At 53.3% G+C, this 25,729-nt stretch overlaps 1 protein-coding gene across 3 annotated transcripts; it reads left to right on the plus strand.

Moving 5' to 3' along the window:
* The first annotated feature begins 27 nt into the window (after positions 1-27).
* Positions 28-24,472, plus strand: LOC140715602 (caspase-14-like). 3 transcript variants are annotated; one of them, XM_073027968.1, is made up of 7 exons: positions 28-170; positions 3,739-3,821; positions 4,236-4,388; positions 8,659-8,875; positions 17,264-17,374; positions 23,356-23,465; positions 24,328-24,472. In XM_073027968.1, exons 1-7 carry the CDS (start codon positions 134-136, stop codon positions 24,424-24,426), a joined length of 810 nt encoding a protein of 269 aa, XP_072884069.1. In that variant the 5' UTR covers positions 28-133; the 3' UTR covers positions 24,427-24,472. The 3 variants fall into 3 exon arrangements, with proteins under 3 accessions (XP_072884069.1, XP_072884072.1, XP_072884070.1); XM_073027971.1 differs by lacking the exon at positions 28-170 and adding an exon at positions 3,161-3,210; XM_073027969.1 differs by lacking the exon at positions 28-170 and adding an exon at positions 3,508-3,528.
* Positions 24,473-25,729: the final 1,257 nt, after the last annotated feature.

Genomic DNA, 25,729 nt, shown 5'->3' on the forward strand with positions numbered 1-25,729 from the left:
GGCGTGTCAGAAATGCTGCAGGAAACCACGGCACAGACCCACCGTTGTACGAATCTCAACCCGACCCTGGCAATCTGGGAACGTTGCCAGTGATTAACGACTGACCAGACCTGCCCACAATACCCCAGACGTTATGGGCTTGCTGTATTCCCAGTTTCCGGAGGAAAGAGGTGATTTATCCGTACCTATGCAAGAAAGCCAGCTAATTCCAGGAAATGAGACTCCCCTTCCAGGAATCGTCAGGAGTTGGGATGTGGGTGATGGGGTCGACACAGAGGGAGAAGGAAATAGGGGAGGGGAAGAGTGAGACAAAGAGTGTGAGGAAAGGAGTGAGAGGGAGGTGGGAGAAGGGTTGGGTGGAGTGGGAAGTGGGAGAAGGGTTAGGGGGGCGTGGGAGGTGGGAGAAGGGGTGGGGGTGAGAGGGAGGTGGGAGTTGGAGTGGGGGTGTGAGGGAGGTGGGAGAAGGGCTGGGGGTGTGAGGATAGGGGTGCGACGGAGGTGGGAGAAGGGAGGGGGTGTATGGAAGTGACTGGCCCGGATGTTTGGAAGATGATTTGGGAAATCGGAAAGGTCAGGAACAGGCCGAATTGAGGTGGTGCCGTCCAGCCTGTGGAAGATTTTGCACTGGGTCAGAGTGGAAAGGTCAGGCTGTGGAGGTCGGAGGTGAGGGATGGGCCGGTTCAGGTCACTGCTCCACGACCTTTACTCGGCTCTGCGCTGAACTGAGGGTCTGTTCTGAACGTCATTTGTCTGTGTTCATTGTTCACAAGGTTTCTGCTTTTTCTCTCTCTTTGCCCCTAGGGGTGTGACGATCTTTGTTAAGGGTTTTATTGGGTATCTTTGTCTTGTGGCTGCCCGTTAGGAGACAGATCTCAAGCTTGTAGGTATATACTCCGATTCTAAAATGGACTTCGGATTCTCTGAGCGAGAGGATATCACGAAGCTGGAGAGGGGGCTTTCATTGAAAATGCTGGTGGAACTGAGCAGGCCAGGCAGCATCTGTGGGAAAATGTACGGGCTGAGACCCCTGAAACGTTGTCCGTACTTTTACAGTCCCACATCACCAGGATCAGGGACAACAGTCCCACATCACCAGGCTCAGGACAACAGTCCCAGTTCACCAGGCTCCGGGACAACAGTCCCACTTCACCAGGCTCAGGGACAACAGTCCCACATCACCAGGATCAGGACAACAGTCCCACATCACCAGGCCCAGGACAACAGTCCCACATCACCAGGATCAGGGACAACAGTCCCACATCACCAGGATCAGGGATAACAGTCCCACATCACCAGGATCAGGGACAACAGTCCCACATCACCAGGATCAGGGACAACAGTCCCACATCACCAGGCTCAGGGACAACAGTCCCACATCACCAGGCCCAGGACAACAGTCCCACATCACCAGGCTCAGGGACAACAGTCCCACATCACCAGGATCAGGACAACAGTCCCACATCACCAGGCTCAGGGACAACAGTCCCACATCACCAGGCTCAGGGACAACAGTCCCACATCACCAGGCCCAGGAACAACAGTCCCACATCACCAGGCTCAGGACAACAGTCCCACATCACCAGGCCCAGTAACAACAGTCCCACATCACCAGGCTCAGGGACAACAGTCTCACATCACCAGGCCCAGGGACAACAGTCCCACATCACCAGGATTAGGGACAATGATTTCCCTTCAAGGATTTGGTTCTTAAACCAGCCGGAAGAACCCTAATCACGACCCGGTACAGCAACACTGTGACCACATCGACTTCATTGTACTAAATTTTTTCATCTTAACCCTGTCGCCCCGACTGGGGCAGAGGCTGCAGTCCGCAGCTCGTCAGAATCCTCTGTCCTGGGCCAGTCTCTCTAGTCCATGTAAGGCCCAGTGTATGCTGTTCGGCCCATCAATTCTGTTCCACCATTTCATCATGGCTGACCCATTTCCTGCTGAGCCCCATTCACCTGCCTTCTCCCCGTAATCTTTCACTGATCGAGAATCTACCAGCTCCCCTTAATTGCCTCTATTTTGAGGGTGTGCCCTCTGGTCCTAGACTCCAGCACCATAGGAAACGTCCTCTCCATGTCCACTGTATCGGGGCCTTTCAACATTCAATATGTTTCAATAAGATCCCCCCTCATTGACTGATCGAGAATCTACCAGCTCCCCTTAAATGCCCCAGTGACCTGGCCTCCTCTGTTGTCCGTGGCAACGAGTTCCACAGATTTACCACCTTCTGGATGAAGAAAATCCTGCTCATCTTTGTTCTAAATGGACATCCCTCTATTTTGAGGGTGTGCCCTCTGGTCCGAGACTCCAGCACCATAGGAAACATCCTCTCCATGTCCACTGTATCGGGGCCTTTCAACGTTCAATACGTTTCAATAATATCTGTCTGTTCTCTTCGATTAGAAAATAGTCTATGCTTTTATTCCTTCCAGTAACGTGCATGAGCATTTAGGTTCAAAGCAAGTCTATTATCAAAGTATATATTTGTCACCATGTACAACCCTGAGATCTGTTTTCTTGTGGGCATACTCAACAAGAATATCGAATAATAACTAGAGCAGAATTATTGAAAGACCACCCAATTAGGGCATTAAACCAAAGGACAGATACAACACGTTGCAGAAATACAAAAAGAAGAAATAATAATAAATAAATAAGTGAGAATGAGATGAAGAGCCCTTGAAAGTGGGTACATAGGTTACGGGAAGAGTTCAATGACGGGGCAAGTGAAGTTATCCCCTCTGATTGAAGAGCCTGATGTTTGGGATAGTGACTGTTCCCCGTCAGGCTTTTCCGCTCACAGGGATGAGGTCTTTGGAGATTCTGTTGATGTGTCTGTAGTGTTGGGTTTCGAAGGGATGGGGTTTCTAGCCCCATGTTCAACCCTCGTTCTTTCACAGTCAGGCTTGGGACCGGACACGGTGGGGGTGTCGTTTTGCAGTAAAATGGAGTTTGTCTTTTTGTTCTTGTTGTGTTCTCCCTTTTAAAAATTATACTTCTCTTCTGAATGTTGCGATTCTGATGCATTGCTGGCAGTTCTGGACTCCTCCTCCAGCGGAGGTTCACGAGAATGAAAGGGTTAACGCGTAAGGAGTGTTTGGTGACTCTGGGTCTGTACTCGCTGGACTTTAAGCAGAAGAATAGGGCGGGGAGAGATCTCATTGAAACCGATCATCCATCAACAACTCTCCGAGACGTGAGGTGAGGTATGGGAGGAGCCATGGTCTGTGGGAGGAGCCACAGGAGCAGTCAGCAGGGGGGCGTGTCCAGACAGGTATATGTAGTTCACCACAATACTGAACGCTTTAGTTCACATTTTTGACGAATTGGGTGCTTGCTGTTTTCTTTGAACAGGTTCCGTGCTGTCTGCAGGAGGACGATTTCAGGGTTGGACACTGTAGACATACTCTGAGAATAAATGTACTTTGGATCTTTGAGCAGTGTCTGGGATGGGATGGGAGGGTCTTTAATGATGTTACGAGAGCACCGAAGGCATCAGGAGTTCCAGATTGTTTCCAGGTCCGGTGGTTGAGTTCCAATGATGTTCTGAGCCGTGCTAATCACTGGAGTGTTTTGTGATCTGTCTTGATGCAGCTGGAACACCGTACGGTCACTCTGTGTCAGGATGCTCTCTTGTCACACATCAATAAAAGCTGGCCAGCTATTTTTTAATGTCTCCTCTGTCTTATGGGATCCAGGGCTTTGTTGACCTTGAATTTGTTTCCTCAGAAGTGGACAGCTGTGCCTCGGAGTCCCCTCGTCAGGGCAATGATGTGTCGTCGTCACCGAGAGCCTCTGGGCCGCAGGATCAGGTGGGTCAGGGAGGAGGGGGTGGACGCGTCTGGTGAAACGGTTTGAGCTCATTACACAGCAGAGGGCGGTGGGGGATGTGGGGAGGAATCCTTTAAACAGCATGGGCGTTGACCAGACCCTGGGTGTGGCATCACACGGGAGTCCAACTCGCAGGGCACATGGGAGGGGGGCTAAGGAGGCCGGACGTGTGGGCGCGGTGAGTTGCCGGGCTGGCAGACCAGCGAGGACGTTGAGAGTCTCGTCACAGACTCCTTACAGGCAGCGGCAGGAATTGAACCCAGATTGCTGGCGCAGTGAAGGCGTTACGCTAACCGCGAAGCTACTGCAGATTCATTCATTGAAGCTGTTCAGGGGTTTGTAGGTAATGGTGGGGCAGGAACGTGACGTGACGTTTCCCCTGTTCCATCCCACAGGATGACCGCTACAACATGTCCGGAGTAAGGAAGGCCTTCATCCTCTGCGTCACAGAGTGGAGACGAGGGGCCACAATAGATCTGAATAATCTCCAGGAAATATTGCAGAGCTTGGGTTTCGAAGTGTCTGAGTGTATCGACCCGACTGGCGAGGTGAGGTATCTTCATAGTGATCGTTCACTGCACAGGGTGAATATTTCCCCCTCACTCTCAGAGAAACTGGGGGCATTAATCCGACTGGCGAGGTGAGGTATCTTCATAGTGATCGTTCACTGCACAGGGTGAATATTTCCCACTCACTCCCAGAGAAACTGGGGGCATTAATCCGACTGGCGAGGTGAGGTATCTTCATAGTGATCGTTCACTGCACAGGGTCAATATTTCCCACTCACTCCCAGAGAAACTGGGGGCATTAATCCGACTGGCGAGGTGAGGTATCTTCATAGTGATCGTTCACTGCACAGGGTCAATATTTCCCACTCACTCCCAGAGAAACTGGGGGCATTAATCCGACTGGCGAGGTGAGGTATCTTCATAGTGATCGTTCACTGCACAGGGTCAATATTTCCCACTCACTCTCAGAGAAACTGGGGGCATTAATCCGACTGGCGAGGTGAGGTATCTTCATAGTGATCGTTCACTGCACAGGGTCAATATTTCCCACTCACTCCCAGAGAAACTGGGGGCATTAATCCGACTGGCGAGGTGAGGTATCTTCATAGTGATCGTTCACTGCACAGGGTCAATATTTCCCACTCACTCTCAGAGAAACTGGGGGCATTAATCCGACTGGCGAGGTGAGGTATCTTCATAGTGATCGTTCACTGCACAGGGTGAATATTTCCCACTCACTCTCAGAGAAACTGGGGGCATTAATCCGACTGGCGAGGTGAGGTATCTTCATAGTGATCGTTCACTGCACAGGGTGAATATTTCCCACTCACTCTCAGAGAAACTGGGGGCATTAATCCGACTGGCGAGGTGAGGTATCTTCATAGTGATCGTTCACTGCACAGGGTCAATATTTCCCACTCACTCTCAGAGAAACTGGGGGCATTAATCCGACTGGCGAGGTGAGGTATCTTCATAGGGATCGTTCACTGCACAGGGTCAATATTTCCCACTCACTCCCAGAGAAACTGGGGGCATTAATCCGACTGGCGAGGTGAGGTATCTTCATAGTGATCGTTCACTGCACAGGGTGAATATTTCCCACTCACTCTCAGAGAAACTGGGGGCATTAATCCGACTGGCGAGGTGAGGTATCTTCATAGTGATCGTTCACTGCACAGGGTGAATATTTCCCACTCACTCTCAGAGAAACTGGGGGCATTAATCCGACTGGCGAGGTGAGGTATCTTCATAGTGATCGTTCACTGCACAGGGTGAATATTTCCCACTCACTCTCAGAGAAACTGGGGGCATTAATCCGACTGGCGAGGTGAGGTATCTTCATAGTGATCGTTCACTGCACAGGGTGAATATTTCCCACTCACTCCCAGGGAAACTGGGGGCATTAATCTGACTGGCGAGGTGAGGTATCTTCATAGTGATCGTTCACTGCACAGGGTCAATATTTCCCACTCACTCTCAGAGAAACTGGGGGCATTAATCCGACTGGCGAGGTGAGGTATCTTCATAGTGATCGTTCACTGCACAGGGTGAATATTTCCCCCTCACTCTCAGAGAAACTGGGGGCATTAATCCGACTGGCGAGGTGAGGTATCTTCATAGTGATCGTTCACTGCACAGGGTGAATATTTCCCACTCACTCCCAGAGAAACTGGGGGCATTAATCCGACTGGCGAGGTGAGGTATCTTCATAGTGATCGTTCACTGCACAGGGTCAATATTTCCCACTCACTCCCAGAGAAACTGGGGGCATTAATCCGACTGGCGAGGTGAGGTATCTTCATAGTGATCGTTCACTGCACAGGGTGAATATTTCCCACTCACTCTCAGAGAAACTGGGGGCATTAATCCGACTGGCGAGGTGAGGTATCTTCATAGTGATCGTTCACTGCACAGGGTCAATATTTCCCACTCACTCTCAGAGAAATTGGGGGCATTAATCCGACTGGCGAGGTGAGGTATCTTCATAGTGATCGTTCACTGCACAGGGTGAATATTTCCCACTCACTCCCAGAGAAACTGGGGGCATTAATCCGACTGGCGAGGTGAGGTATCTTCATAGTGATCGTTCACTGCACAGGGTCAATATTTCCCACTCACTCCCAGAGAAACTGGGGGCATTAATCCGACTGGCGAGGTGAGGTATCTTCATAGTGATCGTTCACTGCACAGGGTCAATATTTCCCACTCACTCCCAGAGAAACTGGGGGCATTAATCCGACTGGCGAGGTGAGGTATCTTCATAGTGATCGTTCACTGCACAGGGTCAATATTTCCCACTCACTCCCAGAGAAACTGGGGGCATTAATCCGACTGGCGAGGTGAGGTATCTTCATAGTGATCGTTCACTGCACAGGGTCAATATTTCCCACTCACTCCCAGAGAAACTGGGGGCATTAATCCGACTGGCGAGGTGAGGTATCTTCATAGTGATCGTTCACTGCACAGGGTGAATATTTCCCCCTCACTCTCAGAGAAACTGGGGGCATTAATCCGACTGGCGAGGTGAGGTATCTTCATAGTGATCGTTCACTGCACAGGGTGAATATTTCCCACTCACTCCCAGAGAAACTGGGGGCATTAATCCGACTGGCGAGGTGAGGTATCTTCATAGTGATCGTTCACTGCACAGGGTGAATATTTCCCACTCACTCCCAGAGAAACTGGGGGCATTAATCCGACTGGCGAGGTGAGGTATCTTCATAGTGATCGTTCACTGCACAGGGTGAATATTTCCCACTCACTCTCAGAGAAACTGGGGGCATTAATCCGACTGGCGAGGTGAGGTATCTTCATAGTGATCGTTCACTGCACAGGGTCAATATTTCCCACTCACTCTCAGAGAAACTGGGGGCATTAATCCGACTGGCGAGGTGAGGTATCTTCATAGTGATCGTTCACTGCACAGGGTGAATATTTCCCACTCACTCCCAGAGAAACTGGGGGCATTAATCCGACTGGCGAGGTGAGGTATCTTCATAGTGATCGTTCACTGCACAGGGTCAATATTTCCCACTCACTCCCAGAGAAACTGGGGGCATTAATCCGACTGGCGAGGTGAGGTATCTTCATAGTGATCGTTCACTGCACAGGGTGAATATTTCCCACTCACTCCCAGAGAAACTGGGGGCATTAATCCGACTGGCGAGGTGAGGTATCACAACAGGACTTGTCAATCTGCCCGTAAGCCAGTTAGGTTTTAGCCCTTTTAATTCAGTACATAATTCCTCAGGTCACACCCGTGTTGGGAAAGGGGTTCTCAGCTTTGAGAAGGGTCGAAGACGGAACAGGTTTGTTATTGTCACGCGTACAATGAGGCGGAGATGCCACCTCTTTGCACACTGTGGCCTTGTGAAGAGGGTCTGCCGAAGGTTGCAGGGAGCCGCAAGGGTATCGAGGCATTGGAGAGGGGGCAGAAGGGGTTTACCAGAATATTGCCTGGTTTAGAGGGCCTGATCTATCACGAGAGGCTGGATAAACTTGGGTGGTTTTCCCTGGAGTGCCGGAGGCCGAGGGGGATCTGATAGAGGTTTACAAGATTATGAGAGGCATCGATAGAGTAGACAGGGAGTATCTGTTTCCCAGGGTGGAGATGTTTAATACCAGAGGGGCATGCATTGAAGGTGAGAGGGGCTGGGTTGAAAGGGGTAAGTTTTTTACCCAGTGCCTGCAATGCACTCCCTGCTGTGGTGGTAGAGGCAAATACATTAGAGGTTTCTAACAGCCGTTCGGATCGGCAGGTAAATGTGAGGAAGATGGAGGGAGTAGTGATTGGGTGTATTTGATTTACTTTTCAGCTGGGTCAGCACAACATTGTGGGCCGAATGGCCTGTTCCTGTGCTGTACTCTTCTACGTTCTATCATTGTGGTGAACTACATTTACCTGTCTGGACACGCCCCTCTGCTGACTGCTCCTGTGGCTCCTCCCACAGACCCCTGTATAAAGGTGATGGGGCACTGCTCCCCCCTCAGTCTCCAGGATGCTGTGTGGTGGTCTCCTGCAGCTAATAAAAGCCTATCGTTCGCCTCCCGTCTCCGAGAGTTATTGATGGTGCATCAATCATGCTACCACGTGACATGTGCACGCCTTGCATGAAGTAATCCCAAAGTTAGACCCACATTCCCGGACTCCCGTGTCTTCCTTTGAATTAGTTTAATGTTTTGAAATGTCAAACCTGTACTCGCTCGGCATCTGAACCCAGTTTGGATCCAGGGCGAGGAGTGATGGTCCCTCGAGCCGTGGCCGGAGGGGCAGTAAACAGGGGCATTCACACCTTGGCTCTTCACGCAGGAAATCCTCTCCTCCCTGGAGAAGTACCGAGACAGCATCGAGGACGAAGTCTGCTGCTCCTTCGTGTTCATTCTGGCGCACGGGTCAGAGGGCAAGGTTAAGGGTCGTGACGGTGAAGAGGCTGACCTTGAGGAGATCTTCGACATGTTCAACAACGAGGAGTGTCTTCATCTGCAGCAGAAACCCAAGGTGTTCGTCATCCAAGCCTGCCGAGGAGGTGAGACCAGAGAGACAGAGAGAGACACAGACAGGCAGAGAGAGAGAGGAAAGCAAAGAGACAGAGAGAGTGACAGAGACAGGGAGACAGAGAGAGACACACAGACAGGCAGAGAGAGAGAGGAAAGCAAAGAGACAGAGAGAGTGACAGAGACAGGGAGACAGAGAGAGACACACAGACAGGCAGAGAGAGAGAGGAAAGCAAAGAGACAGAGAGAGGGAGACAGAGACAGGGAGACAGAGAGAGTGACAGAGACAGGGAGACAGAAAGAGTGACAGAGACAGGGAGACAGAGAGAGATACACACAGACAGGCAGAGAAAGAGAGGAAAGCAAAGAGACAGAGAGAGTGACAGAGACAGGGAGACAGAGAGAGACACACAGACAGACAGAGAAAGAGAGGAAAGCAAAGAGACAGAGAGAGGGAGACAGAGACAGGGAGACAGAGAGAGTGACAGAGACAGGGAGACAGAAAGAGTGACAGAGACAGGGAGACAGAGAGAGATACACACAGACAGGCAGAGAAAGAGAGGAAAGCAAAGAGACAGAGACAGAGAGACACGGAGAGAGGGAGACAGAGAGAGTGACACAGACAGACAGACAGAGAGAGTGACAGAGACAGGGAGACAGAGAGAGTGACACAGACAGACAGGGAGACAGACAGAGAGAGTGACAGAGAGGGATAGATAGACAGCCAGAGAGAGAGAGGAAGATGTGGTGGGGAGAGACAGGCAGTCAGAGTAAGAGACAGAGAGATTGTGTGAGAGAGACAGAGATATGAGATATGACAGACACTCGGTGAGAGAGAGAAGGAGACTGAGAGGAGAGCGGGCAAACCAGAGGAGAGGAAAGGGGGAAAGAGAGGGAGCGATACGAGAGTGATGGGGGAAGGTGAGATGCGGGAGGGGGACGAGAGGAAAAGGGAATGAGAAGGGATGGGAGGGGTTAACAGGAAGATTAGTTGAAGAAGCAACTTGGGGAACTTAGGCAAATTCACTGCAAGCCTCCGTAATGGGGGTGAGAGAGGGTAGAGACAGAGGGAGGTGAGGGAAAGTGGAAGGGCAGAGGGAGAGAGAGAGAGACAGGGAGTAAGAGATCCCTGTTCCCAACGCAGGGGCTCAGAACCATTTCCAAATACAGCTTTCCCCAATCACCCAGATACGTACTGACGGTTGGAAGATATTCCTGTACCACTCCGACAGGAGCAACATCCCCCACACAACAGGAAGATGTGTCCTTCCTCAGTACTGGCACAGGGTCAATCAGGGTCGGGTGAGAGGAGTGGGGTAGGGTGAGGGAGATGGGGTGGGGATATTGGGGTGAGAGGAATGGGTGATGGGGTGGGATGGGGATGCGGTGAGGGTGTTGGAGGGGGGATAGGGTGAGGGGATGCAGTTAGGGTGTTGGAGGGGGGATAGGGTGAGGGTGTTGGAGGGGGGATAGGGTGAGGGGATGCGGTGAGGGAGTTGGAGGGGGGATAGGGTGAGGGGATGCAGTGAGGGTGTTGGAGGGGGGATAGGGTGAGGGTGTTGGAGGGGGGATAGGGTGAGGGTGTTGGAGGGGGGACAGGGTGAGGGGATGCGGTGAGGGTGTTGGAGAGGGATAGGGTGAGGGGATGTGGTGAGGGAGTTGGAGGGGGATAGGGTGAGGGGATGCAGTGAGGGTGTTGGACGGGGATAGGGTGAGGGGATGCGGTGAGGGTGTTGGAGGGGGATAGGGTGAGGGGATGCAGTGAGGGTGTTGGAGGGGGATAGGGTGAGGGGATGGTGAGGGTGTTGGAGGGGGTATAGGGTGAGGGGATACGTTGAGGGTGTTGGAGGGGGGATAGGGTGAGGGGATGGTGAGGGTGTTGGAGGGGGATAGGGTGAGGGGATGCGGTGAGGGTGTTGGAAGGGATAGGGTGAGGGGATGGAGTGAGGGTGTTGGAGGGGGGATAGGGTGAGGGGATGGAGTGAGGGTGTTGGAGGGGGATAGGGTGTGATGCAGTCAGGCTGTTGGAGGGGTGATAGGGTGAGGGGATGCGGTGAGGGTGTTGGAGGGGATAGGGTGAGGGGATGGACTGAGGGTGTTGGAGGGGGATAGGGTGAGGGGATGGTGGTGGTGTTGGAGGGGGATAGGGTGAGGGGATGCGGTGAGGGTGTTGGAGGGGATAGGGTGAGGGGATGGAGTGAGGGTGTTGGAGGAGGGATAGAGTGAGGGGATGGAGTGAGGGTGTTGGAGGGGGGATAGGGTGAGGGGACGGAGTGAGGGTGTTGGAGGGGGATAGGGTGAGGGGATGCGGTGAGGGTGTTGGAGGGGGGATAGGGTGAGGGGATGCGGTGAGGGTGTTGGAGGGGATAGGATGAGGGGATGGACTGAGGGTGTTGGAGGGGGATAAGGTGAGGGGATGGTGGTGGTGTTGGAGGGGGATAGGGTGAGGGGATGCGGTGAGGGTGTTGGAGGGGATAGGGTGAGGGGATGGAGTGAGGGTGTTGGAGGAGGGATAGAGTGAGGGGGTGGAGTGAGGGTGTTGGAGGGGGGATAGGGTGAGGGGACGGAGTGAGGGTGTTGGAGGGGGATAGGGTGAGGGGATGCGGTGAGGGTGTTGGAGGGGGATAGGGTGAGGTGATGCGGTCAGGCTGTTGGAGGGGAGATAGGGTGAGGGGATGCGGTGAGTGTGTTGAAGGGGGGATAGGGTGAGGGTGTTAGGGGGATAGGGTGAGGGGATGCAGTGAGGGTGTTGGAGGGGGATATGGTGAGGGGATGCAGTGAGGGTGTTGGAGGGGATAGGGTGGGGGATGGAGTGAGTGTGTTGGAGGGGATAGGGTGAGGGGATGGAGTGAGGGTGTTGGAGGGGGGATAGGGTGAGGGGATGCGGTGAGGGTGTTGGAGGGGGATATGGTGAGGGGATGCAGTGAGGGTGTTGGAGGGGATAGGGTGGGGGATGGAGTGAGTGTGTTGGAGGGGATAGGGTGAGGGGATGGAGTGAGGGTGTTGGAGGGGGGATAGGGTGAGGGGATGGAGTGAGGGTGTTGGAGGGGAATAGGGTGAGGTGATGCGGTCAGGCTGTTGGAGGGGGGATAGGGAGAGGGGATGCGGTGAGGGTGTTGAAGGGGGGATAGGGTGAGGGGATGGAGTGAGGGTGTTGGAGGGGGGATAGGGTGAGGGGATGGTGAGGGTGTTGGAGGGGGATAAGGTGAGGGGATGCGGTGAGGGTGTTGGAGGGGATAGGGTGAGGGGATGGAGTGAGGGTGTTGGAGGGGGGATAGGGTGAGGGGATGGAGTGAGGATGTTGGAGGGGGGATGGGGTGAGGGGATGGAGTGAGGGTGTTGGAGCGGGATAGGGTGAGGGGATGCAGTGAGGGTGTTGGAGGGGATAGGGTGGGGGATGGAGTGAGGGTGTTGGAGGGGATAGGGTGAGGGGATGGAGTGAGGGTGTTGGAGGGGGATAGGGTGAGGGGATGGAGTGAGGGTGTTGGAGGGGAATAGGGTGAGGTGATGCGGTCAGGCTGTTGGAGGGGGATGGGGAGAGGGGATGCGGTGAGGGTGTTGAAGGGGGATAGGGTGAGGAGATGGAGTGAGGGTGTTGGAGGGGGGATAGGGTGAGGGGATGGTGAGGGTGTTGGAGTGGGATAAGGTGAGGGGATGCGGTGAAGGTGTTGGAGGGGATAGGATGAGGGGATGGAGTGAGGGTGTTGGAGGGGGATAGGGTGAGGGGATGGAGTGAGGGTGTTGGAGGAGGGATAGAGTGAGGGAATGGAGTGAGGGTGTTGGAGGGGGGATAGGGTGAGGGGATGGTGGTGGTGTTGGAGGGGGATAGGGTGAGGGGATGCGGTGAGGGTGTTGGAGGGGATAGGGTGAGGGGATGGAGTGAGGGTGTTGGAGGGGATAGGGTGAGGGGATGGAGTGAGGGTGTTGGAGGGGGGATAGTGAGGGGATGGAGTGAGGGTGTTGGAGGGGGATAGGGTGAGGTGATGCGGTCAGGCTGTTGGAGGGGGGATAGGGTGAGGGGATGCGGTGAGGGTGTTGGAGGGGATAGGGTGAGGGGATGGACTGAGGGTGTTGGAGGGGGATAGGGTGAGGGGATGGTGGTGGTGTTGGAGGGGGATAGGGTGAGGGGATGCGGTGAGGGTGTTGGAGGGGATAGGGTGAGGGGATGGAGTGAGGGTGTTGGAGGAGGGATAGAGTGAGGGGATGGAGTGAGGGTGTTGGAGGGGGGATAGGGTGAGGGGACGGAGTGAGGGTGTTGGAGGGGGATAGGGTGAGGGGATGGTGGTGGTGTTGGAGGGGGGATAGGGTGAGGGGATGCGGTGAGGGTGTTGGAGGGGATAGGGTGAGGGGATGGACTGAGGGTGTTGGAGGGGGATAGGGTGAGGGGATGGTGGTGGTGTTGGAGGGGGATAGGGTGAGGGGGATGCGGTGAGGGTGTTGGAGGGGATAGGGTGAGGGGATGGAGTGAGGGTGTTGGAGGAGGGATAGAGTGAGGGGATGGAGTGAGGGTGTTGGAGGGGGGATAGGGTGAGGGGACGGAGTGAGGGTGTTGGAGGGGGGATAGGGTGAGGGGATGGAGTGAGGGTGTTGGAGGGGAATAGGGTGAGGTGATGCGGTCAGGCTGTTGGAGGGGGGATAGGGAGAGGGGATGCGGTGAGGGTGTTGAATGGGGGATAGGGTGAGGGGATGGCGTGAGGGTGTTGGAGGGGGGATAGGGTGAGGGGATGGTGAGGGTGTTGGAGGGGGATAAGGTGAGGGGATGCGGTGAGGGTGTTGGAGGGGATAGGGTGAGGGGATGGAGTGAGGGTGTTGGAGGGGGGATAGGGTGAGGGGATGGAGTGAGGGTGTTGGAGGGGGATAGGGTGAGGGGAAGCGGTGATGGTGTTGGAGGGGGATAGGGTGAGGGGATGCAGTGAGGGTGTTGGAGGGGATAGGGTGGGGGATGGAGTGAGGGTGTTGGAGGGGATAGGGTGAGGGGATGGAGTGAGGGTGTTGGAGGGGGGATAGGGTGAGGGGATGGAGTGAGGGTGTTGGAGGGGAATAGGGTGAGGTGATGCGGTCAGGCTGTTGGAGGGGGGATAGGGAGAGGGGATGCGGTGAGGGTGTTGAAGGGGGATAGGGTGAGGAGATGGAGTGAGGGTGTTGGAGGGGGGATAGGGTGAGGGGATGGTGAGGGTGTTGGAGTGGGATAAGGTGAGGGGATGCGGTGAGGGTGTTGGGGGGATAGGATGAGGGGCTGGAGTGAGGGTGTTGGAGGGGGATAGGGTGAGGGGATGGAGTGAGGGTGTTGGAGGGGGATAGGGTGAGCGGATGCGGTGAGGGTGTTGGAGGGGGGATAGGGTGAGGGGATGCGGTGAGGGTGTTGGAGGGGGATAGGGTGAGGGGATGCAGTGAGGGTGTTGGAGGGGATAGGGTGGGGGATGGAGTGAGGGTGTCGGAGGGGATAGGGTGAGGGGATGGAGTGAGGGTGTCGGAGGGGATAGGGTGAGGGGATGGAGTGAGGGTGTTGGAGGAGGGATAGTGTGAGGGGATGGAGTGAGGGTGTTGGAGGGGATAGGGTGAGGGGATGCAGTGAGGGTGTTGGAGGGGATAGGGTGGGGGATGTGGTGAGGGTGTTGAAGGGGGATAGGGTGAGGAGATGGAGTGAGGGTGTTGGAGGGGGGATAGGGTGAGGGGATGGTGAGGGTGTTGGAGTGGGATAAGGTGAGGGGATGCGGTGAGGGTGTTGGAGGGGATAGGATGAGGGGATGGAGTGAGGGTGTTGGAGGGGGATAGGGTGAGGGGATGGAGTGAGGGTGTTGGAGGAGGGATAGAGTGAGGGGATGCAGTGAGGGTGTTGGAGGGGGGATAGGGTGAGGGGACGGAGTGAGGGTGTTGGGGGGGATAGGGTGAGGGGATGCGGTGAGGGTGTTGGAGGGGGATAGGGTGAGGTGATGCGGTCAGGCTGTTGGAGGGGAGATAGGGTGAGGGGATGCGGTGAGGGTGTTGAAGGGGGATAGGGTGAGGGTGTTGGGGGGATAGGGTGAGGGGATGCAGTGAGGGTGTTGGAGGGCGATAGGGTGAGGGGATGCGGTGAGGGTGTTGGAGGGGGATATGGTGAGGGGATGCATTGAGGGTGTTGGAGGGGATAGGGTGGGGGATGGAGTGAGTGTGTTGGAGGGGATAGGGTGAGGGGATGGAGTGAGGGTGTTGGAGGGGAATAGGGTGAGGTGATGCGGTCAGGCTGTTGGAGGGGGGATAGGGAGAGGGGATGCGGTGAGGGTGTTGAAGGGGGGATAGGGTGAGGGGATGGAGTGAGGGTGTTGGAGGTGGGATAGGGTGAGGGGATGGTGAGGGTGTTGGAGGGGGATAAGGTGAGGGGATGCGGTGAGGGTGTTGGAGGGGATAGGGTGAGGGGATGGAGTGAGGGTGTTGGAGGGGGGATAGGGTGAGGGGATGGAGTGAGGGTGTTGGAGGGGGGATAGGGTGAGGGGATGGAGTGAGGGTGTTGGAGGGGGATAGGGTGAGGGTATGCGGTGAGGGTGTTGGAGGGGGATAGGGTGAGGGGATGCAGTGAGGGTGTTGGAGGGGATAGGGTGGGGGATGGAGTGAGGGTGTTGGAGGGGATAGGGTGAGGGGATGGAGTGAGGGTGTTGGAGGGGGGATAGGGTGAGGGGATGGAGTGAGGGTGTTGGAGGGGAATAGGGTGAGGTGATGCGGTCAGGCTGTTGGAGGGGGGATACGGAGAGGGGATGCGGTGAGGGTGTTGAAGGGGGATAGGGTGAGGAGATGGAGTGAGGGTGTTGGAGGGGGGATAGGGTGAGGGGATGGTGAGGGTGTTGGAGGGGATAGGATGAGGGGATGGAGTGAGGGTGTTGGAGGGGGATAGGGTGAGGGGTTGGAGTGAGGGTGTTGGAGGAGGGATAGAGTGAGGGGATGGAGTGAGGGTGTTGGAGGGGGGATAGGGTGAGGGGATGGTGGTGGTGTTGGAGGGGGATAGGGTGAGGGGATGCGGTGAGGGTGTTGGAGGGGATAGGGTGAGGGGATGGAGTGAGGGTGTTGGAGGAGGGATAGAGTGAGGGGATGGAGTGAGGGTGTTGGAGGGGGGATAGGGTGAGGGGATGGAGTGAGGGTGTTGGAGGGGGGATAGAGTGAGGGGATGCTGTGAGGGTGTTGGAGGGGGATAGGGAGAGGTGATGCGGTCAGGCTGTTGGAGGGGGGATAGGGTGAGGGGATGCGGTGAGGGTGTTGGAGGGGATAGGGTGAGGGGATGGACTGAGGGTGTTGGAGGGGGATAGGGTGAGGGGATGGTGGTGGTGTTGGAGTGGGATAGGGTGAGGGGATGCGGTGAGGGTGTTGGAGGGGATAGGGTGAGGGGATGGAGTGAGGGTGTTGGAGGAGGGATAGAGTGAGGGGATGGAGTGAGGGTGTTGGAGGGGGGATAGGGTGAGGGGATGGAGTGAGGGTGTTGGGGGATAGGGTGAGGGGATGCGGTGAGGGTGTTGGAGGGGGATAGGGTGAGGTGATGCGGTCAGGCTGTTGGAGGGGGGATAGGGTGAGGGGATGCGGTGAGGGTGTTGGAGGGGGATAGGGTGAGGGGATGCAGTGAGGGTGTTGGAGGGGGGATAGGGTGAGGGGATACAGTGAGGGAAGGAATTTTTCATCTCATTTCAAATTGGTTCCACCTGTTCCCTGAGCCCCATCCCCAATCCCACCCAGAGACAAAAGAACCAGACCCCTCCCAGAGTTTACACACAACCTGTTCTTTGCAAGTGTGTGATGGGACAGTGTGGAGGGAGTTTCACTCTGTGTCTGACTCCGGGAGTGTGTGATGGGACGGTGTGGAGGGAGTTTCACTCTGTGTCTGACTCCAGGAGTGTGTGATGGGACGTGTGGAGGGAGTTTCACTCTGTGTCTGATCCCGGGAGTGTGTGATGGGACGGTCTGGAGGGAGTTTCATTCTGTGTCTGTCCCCGGGAGTGTGTGATGGGACGGTGTGGAGCGAGTTTCACTCTGTGTCTGACCCCGGGAGTGTGTGATGGGACGGTGTGGAGGGAGATTCACTCTGTGCCTGACCCCTGGAGTGTGTGATGGGACAGTGTGAAGCGAGTTTCACTCTGTGTCTGACCCCGGGAGTGTGTGATGGGACGGTGTGGAGCGAGTTTCACTCTGTGACTGACCCCGGGAGTGTGTGATGGGACGGTGTGGAGGGAGATTCACTCTGTCTCTGACTCCTGGAGTGTGTGATGGGACGGAGTGGAGGGAGATTCACTCTGTGTCTGACCCCGGGAGTGTGTGATGGGACGGTGTGGAGGGAGCTTCACTCTGTGTCTGCCCCCGGGAGTGTGTGATGGGACGGTGTGGAGGGAATTTCACTTTCTGTCTGACTCTGGGTTTGTGTGATGAGATATCTAATGGAAAGTTCTGATGTCTTTTTCTAGATAAAAGAGACCATGGTGCTAATTTGGTCCAATTCCAAGGTTATTATCCTTCGGAAGCTGAGAAACTCCCGATGGTTTCGGACACCTTTGTCGTGTATCCCTCACGACCAGGTTAGTTGTGTCCTTGCTCCATCGTCAATCCCAATCCGCCCTGAGTCTGCTCTTCCCTGTCCTGATCACCAACAACATTCCAATCTGGAATATCTAACCTTCGCTCTTGAGTTGGACCACAATTCCATAATCCCTAATTGCTCGTTCTTTCCCTGCTCACCATTCCTGATTTCTGACCCATATCCAGATCTTCCACATCCCAGACGCAAACCAAAATCTGAAATGCCATCCCCATTTTTCCTAATCCCATCCCAAAGCATCTACAATTCCGATCTTCACAACCTCCATTCCAATCTTACAATCCCCATCCCAAAGCATCCACTATTCCAGATTTACCTATTTTCCCAATCCCCATCCGAAAGTCTCAACAATGCTCGGCTTCCAAGTCCCTGTCTCAAAGCATCCTCAATTCCAGTCTTCCAAATCCCCATCCCAATCTACCTCGTCACCATCCCAACGCATCTGCCATCACAATCTTTGCAATACACTTCCCAAACAATGCATAATCCCTGTCTCCCCAATCCCCACCCCAAAGCATCCACAATTCCACCTTCCCATACCAACCCAAAACACCCAGGATTCCACTCTTCCCTGTCCTCGTTCCAAAGCATCTGCAATCCCAGTTTTCCCAATCCCCATCCCAAAACATTGACAATTTCAGATCTCCCTGACCCAAATCCCAACCGAGCAATCTTCTGCTCCCAAAATCCTGGATTTCTTCCAGGTTCGATTTGGTGACATGCATAGCAAGATCCCACAGGCTGTGATTGTTGGCCCCCTCTGGGTGCCTTGGTCGTCCTAGGTCCCTCTCTATCCTCCATCCCAGGCAGGGAGTCTCGCTCAGCGCTGAGGCCATACTGGAGCAATAGATTTCTTGATATTGTGGGGAGGGGTGTTTTGAGGGTGATGGCAGGCAGTACAGTTGTCTTTCCTATGAATGGTTGTGGGCCGAGTGGCCTCCTAGTGGTCATCTTCGGTCAGAGTTCACCTGTCCATCTTTGCCCTTTTCGCCGCTGGTGTTTAGAGCAGGAATGAACGTCCTTCATCTCTGGCAGTATTCAGGACTCCCTTCGTCATGTCAGATTCCTCTCGGTTTCCACGACTGTCAGTCACTCAAGTCCCGGGTGGAAACTCAGGAAGACCATCGCTCTCAGATGTAGAAGGATTCTTCTTTGCTGTTTCTGTAATAATTTTGTTTACCAGTCAGGGTTGAAGCTGGAGGAGCAGCGAGCCATTCTTAGCCTCACCTCGACCCTTTGACCTGCTTGGCATGGGTGACCCTGCCAAGAGGCAAAGCACAAAACCCTGAGACCCGCCAACAGAGCTCTCTCCGGGTCATCGAAGCATGCAAGTCTCCAAACCCTACGACGAGGTTGTGGTCCTCTTCGAGGGCAGCAGAGTGAGGGAACACAATAACGACGCGGAATAAAGTGTTACAATTACAGAGAGAGTGCAGTGCAGGCAGACAGTAAGGTAAATTGTGAGATCCATTTAACGTACTAGGGAGATGCTCAGTGGTTTTATAATATCGGTGTAGACGTTATCCTTGAGCCTGGTGGGACGTGCTGTTGAATCTGCTGCCCGATGGGACGGGGGGAAGAGAGAATGTCGGGGGTGGGTGGCGTCTGTGATTCTGCTGGCTGCCTTACTGAGGCAGGAAGAGGTGTAGGCCGAGTCTGTGGAGGGGAGGCTGGTCTCCATCATCGCCGAGCAAACTCCACATCTCGCGGCAGTTTGTCACGGTCGAGGGCGGATCGGTTTCCGTACCAAGCTGTGACGCGACTGGATAGGATGCTTTCTGTGGTGTTTCAACTTTTTAAAAATCTGTGTGACCAACTTTTCTTAGGGTCCCCGAGGGAGTCGAAGCATTTCTGCATTTCTAGGCTGTCCTGTCTACATGATGATGACACCAAAGAAATTAAAGGTCTTGATTGCCTTGACCTCAACACCTTTGGTACAGCGAGGGCGTGTCTCTGTCCTTCCTGGAGAAAATGACCAGCTCTTTGGTTTTGTTGACATTGAGGGGAAGGTTACAGTGTTGACATCATCTCATCTAAAACTCTGGCAGAGTTGTATAGATTCACAGTGGAGAGATTCCTTACCAGCTGCATCACCGCCCGGTATGGACACACCAATGCCGGGAATGGAAAGGTCTACAGAAAGTGTCGGACACAGCCCAGTCCATCACGGGAAAAGCCGTGGGGCACATCTACCAGGGGCTCTGCCACAAGAGAGCAGATTGGCGGGTGGGGTGGGGGTTGGTTTTAGATTCTGGCACAGTTCCAGAGTACTGGGAAACTGCAAATGTCACTCCACTCTTCAAGAAAGGGAGGGAGGCAGAAGAAAGGAAATGATTGGCCAGTTCGCCTGACCTCAGTGGGTGGGAAGATGTTGGAGTCGATTCTTAAGGAGGTGACTTTGGGGTACTTGGAGGCACACGATAAAATAGGCCGGTCAGCATGGTTTCCTGAAGGGAAATCTTGCCTGACAAATCTGTTGGAATTCTTTGAAGAAATAACAAGCAGGATAGAAAAAGGAGAATTGATGGACATTCTCTACTTGGACTTAGACAGATTACAAGAATGGGTAAAGAAGTGGCAGATAGAATACAGTGTCAGGATATCTCCATTTTCTAAATGGAGAAAAATTTCAGAAATCTGAGATCCAAAGGGATTTACTAACCCATCCCTCCACTTCCTCATCTAGGTCATTTATAAAAATGATGAAGAGTAGGGGTCCCAGAACAGATCCCCGAGACACACCACTGGTGACCGACCTCCGTCAGAATATGACATGTCGACAACCACTCTTTGCTTTCTGTGAGCAAACCAGTTCTGGATCCACAAAGCAATGTTCCCTTGGATCCCAAGCCTCCTTACTCTCTCAATAAGCCTTACATGGGGTACTTTGTCAAATGATTGCTGAAATCCATATACACTACATCTACGGCTCTACCTTCATCAATGCGTTTAGCCACATATTCAAAAAGTTCAATCACACTTGTAAGGGGCAACCTACCTTTGACAAAGCCATACTGACTATTCCTAATCATATTATGCCTCTCCAAATGTTCATAAATCCTGCCTCTCAGAATCTCCTCCATCAACTTACCAACCACTAAAGTAAGGCTCACTGGTTTATAATTTCCTGGGCTATCTCTACTCCCTTTCTTAAATAATGGAACACCATCGACAACCTCCAATCCTCCATAACCTCCCCCTTCCCCACTGATGATACAAAGATCACTGACAGAGGCTCAGCAATCTCCTCCCTCACCTCCCACAGTAGCCTGGGGTACATCTTGTTCAGTCCCGGTGACTTATCCAACTTGATGCTTTCCAAAAGCTCCAGCACATCCTCTCTCTTAATATCTACTTGCTCAAGTTTTTCAGTCTGCTGTAAGTCATCCCTGCAATCGCCAAGATCCTTTTCCGTAGTGAATACTGAAGTAGAGTATTCATTAAGTACCTCTCTCTCTCCTCCAGTTCCATGCACACTTTTCCACTGTCACACTTGATTGGTCCTTTTGCTCTCACATACTTCCAGAATGCCTTGGGGTTTCCTTAATCCTATCTGCCAAGGCCTTCTCATGGCCCCTTCCGGCCCACCTAACTTCTTTCTTATGGTGCTTCCGGCTAGCCTTACAATCTTCTAGATCTCTATCATTACCTAGTCTTTTGAACCTTTCGTAAGCTCTTCTTTTCTTCTTGACTATATTAACAACAACCTTTGTACATCACGGTTCCTGTACCCTACCGTCCTTTCCCTGTCTCATTGGAGTGTACCTATGCAGAACGCCATACATATATCCCCTGAACATTTGCCACATTTCTTCCGTACATTTCCCTGAGAACACCTGTTCCCAATTTATGCTTCCAAGTTCTTGCCTGATTGCCTCTTATTTCCCCTTACTCCAATTAAACGCCTACCGAACTTGTCTGTTCCTATCCCTCTCCAATGCTATGGTAAAGGAGATAGAATTGTGATCACTCTCTCCAAAATGCTCTCCCACTGAGAGATCTGGCACCTGACCAGGTTCATTTCCCAATACCAGTTCAAGTACAGTCTCTCCCCTTGTAGGCTTATCTACATATTGTGTCAAGAAACCTTTCTGAACACACCTAACAAACTCCACCCTATTTAAACCCCTCGCTCTAGGGACATGCCAATCGATATTTGGGAAATTAAAATCTCCCACCACAACAACCCTGTTATTATTACACCTTTCCATAACCTGTCTCCCTATCTGCTTCTCGATGTCCCTGTTACTATTGGGTAGTCTATAAAAACCACCCAGTAGAGTATTGACCCCTTTCTGTTTCTAACTTCCACCCACAGAAACTCCGTAGACAATCCCTCCATGTCTTCCTCCTTTTCTGCAGCCGTGACACTATCTCTGATCAGCAGTGCCACTCCCCCACCTCTTTTGCCTCCCTCCCTGTCCTTTGTGAAACATCTGAAAACCGGTACTTGAAGTAACCATTCCTGCCCCTGAGCCATCCAAGTCTCTGTAATGGCCACAACATTGTAGCTCCAAGTACTGATCCATGTTCTAAGCTCATCTGCTTTGTTCAGAATACTCCTTGCATCAAAATAGACACATCTCAAACCATCGGTCTGAGTGCGTCCCTTCTCTATCACCTGCCTATCCTCCCTCTCGCACTGTCTCCAAGCTTTCTCTATTTGTGAGCCATCTCTTCCTCCATCTCTTCAGTGTGGTTCCCCCCCCCCCCCAGCAATTCTAGTTTAAACTCTCCCCAATAGCCTTAGCAAACCTCCCTGTCAGGATATTGGTCCCACTGGGATTCAAATGCAACTCGTCCTTTTTGTACAGGTCACGCCTGCCCCAAAAGAGATCCCAATTATTCAGAAATCTGAATCCCTGCCCCCTGCTCCAATCACTCAGCCACGCAGTTACCCTCCACCTCACTCTATTCCTCTACTCACTGTCACGTGGCACAGGCAGTAATCCCACGGTGACTTCCTTTGTGGTCCTGCTTCCCAACTTCCTTCCTAACTCCCTGTAGTCTGTTTTCAGAACCACCTCCCTTTTCCTGCCTATGTCATTGGTACCAGTATGTACCAGGACCTCTGGCTGTTCTCCCTCCCACTTCAGGATATCTTGGGCACGATCAGAAACATCCGGGACCCTGGCACCTGGGAGGCAAACAACCATTCGCGTTTCTTTCCTGCGTCCACAGAATCGCCTGTCTGACCCCCTAACTATAGAGTCCCCTATGACTGCTGCCTTTCCCTAAGCTGCTGAGCCACGGGGCCAGACTCGGTGCCAGAGCCACGGCCACTGTTTCTTCCCCCGGTACGTTCCCCCCCCCCCCCCACCAGTACTCAAACAGGAGTAAAGGAGTAAAGCCACAGGGGTGCTGTCTAGTATCTGACTCCTGCCCCTCCCTCTCCTGACTGTTACCCACTTATCTGTCTCCCCAGGTCCTGGCCCTATAGCTCCTCTCTGTCACCTCCTCACTCCCCCTGACCAGTCGAAGGTCATCGAGCTGCATCTCCAGTTCCCTAACCCGGTCCCTAAGGAGCTGCTGCTCGACGCACCTGGTGTAGAATTGTTTCTTACTCTGGATTTAGCTCTCCGCAAGTCGTACCTGTTTTTTCTGGTACAGACCTGGGTCGCCAGACTTAAATGCCACAGATCTAGCCCTCAGCACACCACGAACCTCCCGGTTCATCCACGGCTTTTCACTTGGGTATGGATGGTATGTTCTCGTAGACACACACTCACCCACACAGGTTTTGATGAAATCAGTGACAGCTGTGGTGTACTGAATCAAACCCGGAGATGAATCCCTGAGTACAGTCCAGTCCATCGATTCAAAGCAATCCTGTAAGCGGTCTTGCCCCTCCCTCGTCCATACCCTCTTGCTCCTCACTGCTGGTGCTGATAATAAACGAATTGAGAGGCTTCCTGTTCCCACCCTGTCCTCCATCCTAATTGCTCTGTGATTCCTCTGCAGGTTACGTGGCCTATCGGCACAGAACTCAGGGATCATACATGATCACATTCATGACGGAGGTCTTCAAAAGCCACGGGAACCAGGAGCATCTGTCTGACCTGTTCGTCAGGGTAAGACAGAGTTAGACGATTGGGGTGTGAGGGAAGAGGGAGGGAGATTGATTTATCCCTCAGCCCCCTCGAGTGGTACTCAGAGGGGAGAAGGTCCTCGTTTCCCTTGTTTGCCAGTTGGAATATGTCGGAGGATCTCAGCAGATCAGGCAATGACTATGGACTGGAATAAACAGTCGACGTTTCAGGCTGAGACAACTTCATCGGGACTGGAAAGGAAGGGGGAAGAAGCCGAACAAAAAGGTGGGGAGGGGGAAAGGGGGAGGAGCAAAGGTTGGCAGGAGACAGGTGAGGCAGGTGGGATGAAGCAAGAATCTGGGAGGTGATTGGTGGAAGAGGTAAGGGCTGAAGAAGAAGGAATCTGATAGGAGAGGGCAATGGATCATGGGAGAAAGGGAAGGAGGAAGGACACCAGTGGGAGGTGATGGCAAGTGAGGAGAAGAGAAGGGGTAATAGGCGAGCCAGAATGGAGAATGAAGAGAGAAGGGGAGGGGAGAAATTACCGGAGGTTAGAGAAATCAGTGTTCATACCACCAGGTTGTGGACCATCCCGATGGAATAGGAGGTGTTTCTCCTCCAACCTGAGTGTGGCCTCGTCACGGCAGGAAATGAGGCCGTGGAGTAACATGTCGGAAAGGGAATGGGGGAGGAATTTAAACGAGTGGCCACCTGCCTGTTGTGGGGGATGGAGCGAAGGTGCTGAAAGAAGCCCCCCCCCCCACCCCCCGACCTACGTTGGGTCTGACCGATGGAGATTTCCAGCATCAGTAGAATCTCTGGTGTTTGTGTTGGGTTTACCTGTTGGGCCTTGAATTCCTGCTGGCCTTTTCTCCGTCTGAACCAACACGATTGGGTCTTTCAGGTGAGCCGACAGATGGTGAGCGGAAAATATAACGGAAACAAGACCACTCTGGTGATGGAATCGACCCTGACCAAGGCCGTCTACCTCAAACGCACCTGATACTGAAGATTGAGACACTCCACCCATCCCCCTCCCCTCTCCCCTCCCTCTCTCCCCACTCCCCACCTGCCCTCTCCTCACCTCCCCCTCTCCCCACCTGCCCATCCCCCTCCCCTCTCCCCCTCCCCACTCCCCACCTGCCCTCTCCTCACCTCCCCCTCCCCACCTGCCCATACCCCTCCCCTCTCCCCCTCCCTCTCTCCCCACTCCCCACCTGCCCTCTCCTCTACCCTTCTGCCCTCTTCACTCCCCCACCTCCTCTCCCATGCTCTCCCCCTTTGTCCCCTCTCCTCTCCCCTCCCCCTCCCCCTCCGTTCCACAGAACACACTTCCTCAGACTCAGTTCCACTGACTCCTGTTTCATTGTGAGAGCTCGGGCCCCTGCGGAGTTTGTCGATTTGGGTGGATGTCCTGCGTCCAGTAATTATGAATTGGAATAAATCAGAATATTTAACTCTGATGCAGAACTTTCTGACCATTTATTCACGTCTGGGTTCTCGATGTCTCATGTTTCCCCACCCAGCTGCCCCCTTGCCCTGGAACCACTGTGGGGAAGGGGTTCCCATTGTGCTGTTGTAGAGGGAGTTTGAGGAGTCAGACCCATCGATGATTCTATATTTCCAGAAAGGATGGTGGACCTCTTTTTGCTGGAGTTTTACAGAATGGGGGAGGTGCTGGGAGGGTCACATTGAAACCTGCTTCCTCTAATATTTTGTGTGGGTATGCTGAACACAAATGTAATTTCAGACCACTTGTATCATGTAGGAATTTGGAGAAACAGGGAATTAACTTTCATTGAATATAATGTGTGTAACTGCATAACGGTGTTGATCAACTAATAGATCAACAAAGCTAAAAATGTTTTGTTGATGATTTTCATTTGTGTTCAGTGTCTGGGGCTTCTCGCTGAAGTTTCCAACAACAATCAGCCAGCATTGATGGATTCCAGTTGCCCTGATACCACCATGTCCTGGTGAAACCTTTCACCGTGCTCGTCACTAACAGCGACAAGATCGGCCGGGAAGAAGTCTAAATGGGAATTCAGAAAATGAATCTTTAGTGACGTTGCACTTCATGGTTTTGTGTGCTTGAAGCACGTTGTCAGCCAGTTGAACGTAGTTTGTGTTTTGTTGTTGCCAAGGAAATTTCCAACAACAGCCTTGAATGTTGGATTTTCTCCGGTCCCACTGGAAGTTCTTCGAATGGCCTGAGACTGACGACCCGTTTGATTTGTGGACAAACAACAAATGCCTCTTGGCATCAGTTGTGCTGATTTGAATTATGAATCAAAATAACAAATATA

The sequence above is a fragment of the Hemitrygon akajei genome, chromosome 24 (assembly GCF_048418815.1).
Source record: "Hemitrygon akajei chromosome 24, sHemAka1.3, whole genome shotgun sequence".
Classification (NCBI taxonomy): domain Eukaryota; kingdom Metazoa; phylum Chordata; class Chondrichthyes; order Myliobatiformes; family Dasyatidae; genus Hemitrygon; species Hemitrygon akajei.

Excerpts from the sequence above, each read along its gene's own strand:
- LOC140715602 (XM_073027968.1), top strand. The coding sequence starts at position 134 with ATGGGCTTGCTGTATTCCCAGTTTCCGGAGGAAAGAG. Across the intron at positions 3,822-4,235 it reads CCTCTGGGCCGCAGGATCAG|GATGACCGCTACAACATGTC; the intron begins GTGGGTCAGGGA and ends TCCATCCCACAG. Across the intron at positions 8,876-17,263 it reads CATCCAAGCCTGCCGAGGAG|ATAAAAGAGACCATGGTGCT; the intron begins GTGAGACCAGAG and ends GTCTTTTTCTAG.